Source organism: Dendrobates tinctorius, unplaced genomic scaffold (assembly GCF_039654945.1).
Source record: "Dendrobates tinctorius isolate UK_male_01 unplaced genomic scaffold, ASM3965494v1 ptg000030l, whole genome shotgun sequence".
NCBI classification, from domain to species: Eukaryota; Metazoa; Chordata; class Amphibia; order Anura; family Dendrobatidae; genus Dendrobates; species Dendrobates tinctorius.
The window spans coordinates 59920350-59922500 of record NW_027361698.1 but is presented as its reverse complement, the minus strand read 5'-3'; the positions used below and the strand labels follow the sequence as shown (position 1 = coordinate 59922500).

Below are 2151 nucleotides of genomic sequence, written 5' to 3'. Positions count from 1 at the left end.
TCAATTCAACGAACTCGGGCATGAGAGGCCTGTCCAAGGTCCTCTGCCGCTGCTGGCGGGAAGTGCCCGCAAAACCAGTGGCAGAGACCTGGGACAGGGGAACACCTGAGCGACCAGCTTCCTGGTCTCCAGATGACTGTGGTGCAGACCTGCAAGGTGCTTCCTCGCTGATGGATGGCTGGGAGGGGTCCGGGGCAGCTTGATGAAGGACCGCTTCGGGACCAGGTTGCAGGGTGCTGCTCCAGGTGCTGTGAAAAGAAAAGAAAGAAATTACTACCATAAATTAACAATCGCCAACTCCTGTGGAATAGAAAAGCACAGAATAAAACACAATACAACTAGAAAATACTTACGTTCGGGAGGCAAGGACCGGTCTTAAAAATGCCAAGGCACGATGGTATCGGTACTTCGTGCCGGTCCTTGCCGCAGCACCACTGCGAACCTTATTCTCCTGACGGATATCCCTGTTGAAGCGGTCCTTCATCGAGCGCCAACGGGTTCTGACTTTGTTCACTGTGATGGAAAAAAAAAAAAAAAGAAAAAAAGTAAGACTATGCACTGGAGGCTGTGATCATCCAACTGTGTGTGATGATAGAAACTCCATGGAGTTAATAGCATCACACACAGTTGGGTGATCCCGGCCAAGATCACTGCTGCATCACACTGCATTTAAATACTTACGAAAATCCTTGCGGACCCGGGGAGAGGCATTGTCCCAGCCATCCATCAGCGATGCGGCCACCTCGTTCCAGAGCCGCCGGATCACCACGTTGTCCGAGTGCAGTTGGTGACGGGTGTCCCACAACGGGACTCGCTCCTGGACTAGACGGATGAGCTCGTCGTTGTCCAGGGCGAGGTCCTCCTCCCGCTGTGGAGCCTAGAAAAGAAAGACAAACATTAATCTTTGAAAGATTTAAAAAAAAAAAAATATCGATAACTAGCTGAAGAGCCCGGAGCTGCCCGGGCATAGTAACTAACTGTGGTTAGTTATATAAATTTAAAATTATCCTCCATCCCATAGTCCCGTGCCCATATTCCATCATACATATCCTCCATCCCATAGTCCAGTGCCCATATACCCATCACACATCCTCCATCCCATAGTCCCATGCTCATATACCCATCATACATATTCGCCATCCCATAGTCCCGTGCCCATATACCATCATACATATCCTCCATCCCATGCCCATATACCCATCATATATATCCTCCATCCCATAGTCCCGTGCCCATATTCCATCATACATATCCTCCATCCCATAGTCCTGTGCCCATATACCCATCATACATATTCGCCATCTCATATGCCTGTGCCCATATACACATGATACATGTTCGCCATCCCATAGTCCCGTGCCCATATACCATCATACATATCCTCTATCCCATGCCCATATACCCATCATATATATCCTCCATCCCATAGTCCCGTGCCCATATACCCAAACAAACAAACATACACACACACACACACAAACACACACACACACATACACACTTTGAGCCCTAGATATTGATAAACAATCCATGAAAAAATTATTTGTTTTAAATGGAAATAAATGGAAAAAAAACAACAAACATCGAAAAAAACAACCATGAAAATTTAAAAAAAATAAAATTAAAAAATACAAAAAAAAAAAAAAAAAAAAAAAAAAACCAGACTAGAAAATAAGTAAAAAAAAAAAAACAAACAGTCCGTCTGTACTTACATCACGTCTACCCGCCCGCACTTGGCCTTGCTGCTCCTGCCGTTCCTCCGGTGGTGGTGGCGTGATGGAGGATGAGCTCTGAAAATTAAACCAAAAAAATTAATCACATGTGTTTATTTTTTCAAATCCATACGGAAGCATAGTACTCACTTCTTCTGCCTCTTGCCCTGTCCCGGGGACATATTCTTCACCAGATGAAGACATGCTGCAATAAAAAAAAAAAGAGACATAAGTACATAGAAATGTATTGAAATTTCAGCCAGACATTAGGTTTTTCATACTTACATTGGTGCAGCTTGTGCTGTGTGTCCACTAGTGAGCAATCCTTAAAGTATTGTGGAATCCCAGTGCCCACACCATTTTATCACCTTGGTTCAATTTTGTTTTTTTACTGTCTAGACCAAATTTCAGTCATGTTTATGTAAAAAACGCATGCGCA

The 2151-nt window shown here is 44.4% G+C and overlaps 1 protein-coding gene across 1 annotated transcript in view; it reads right to left on the bottom strand.

Moving 5' to 3' along the window:
- LOC141086237 (uncharacterized) overlaps positions 1-495 on the bottom strand; it is a 1637-nt gene extending 1142 nt beyond the window's left edge. The window contains exons 1-2 of the mRNA XM_073572104.1: positions 354-495; positions 1-248 (exon numbers count right to left, since the gene is read on the bottom strand). The exon at positions 1-248 is cut by the window's left edge and continues 1142 nt beyond it. Coding sequence (XP_073428205.1) covers positions 1-248; positions 354-484 — 379 coding nt within the window. The 5' untranslated portion in view covers positions 485-495. The remainder of the gene's footprint in view (positions 249-353) is intronic.
- Between the last annotated feature and the right edge of the window lie 1656 nt (positions 496-2151).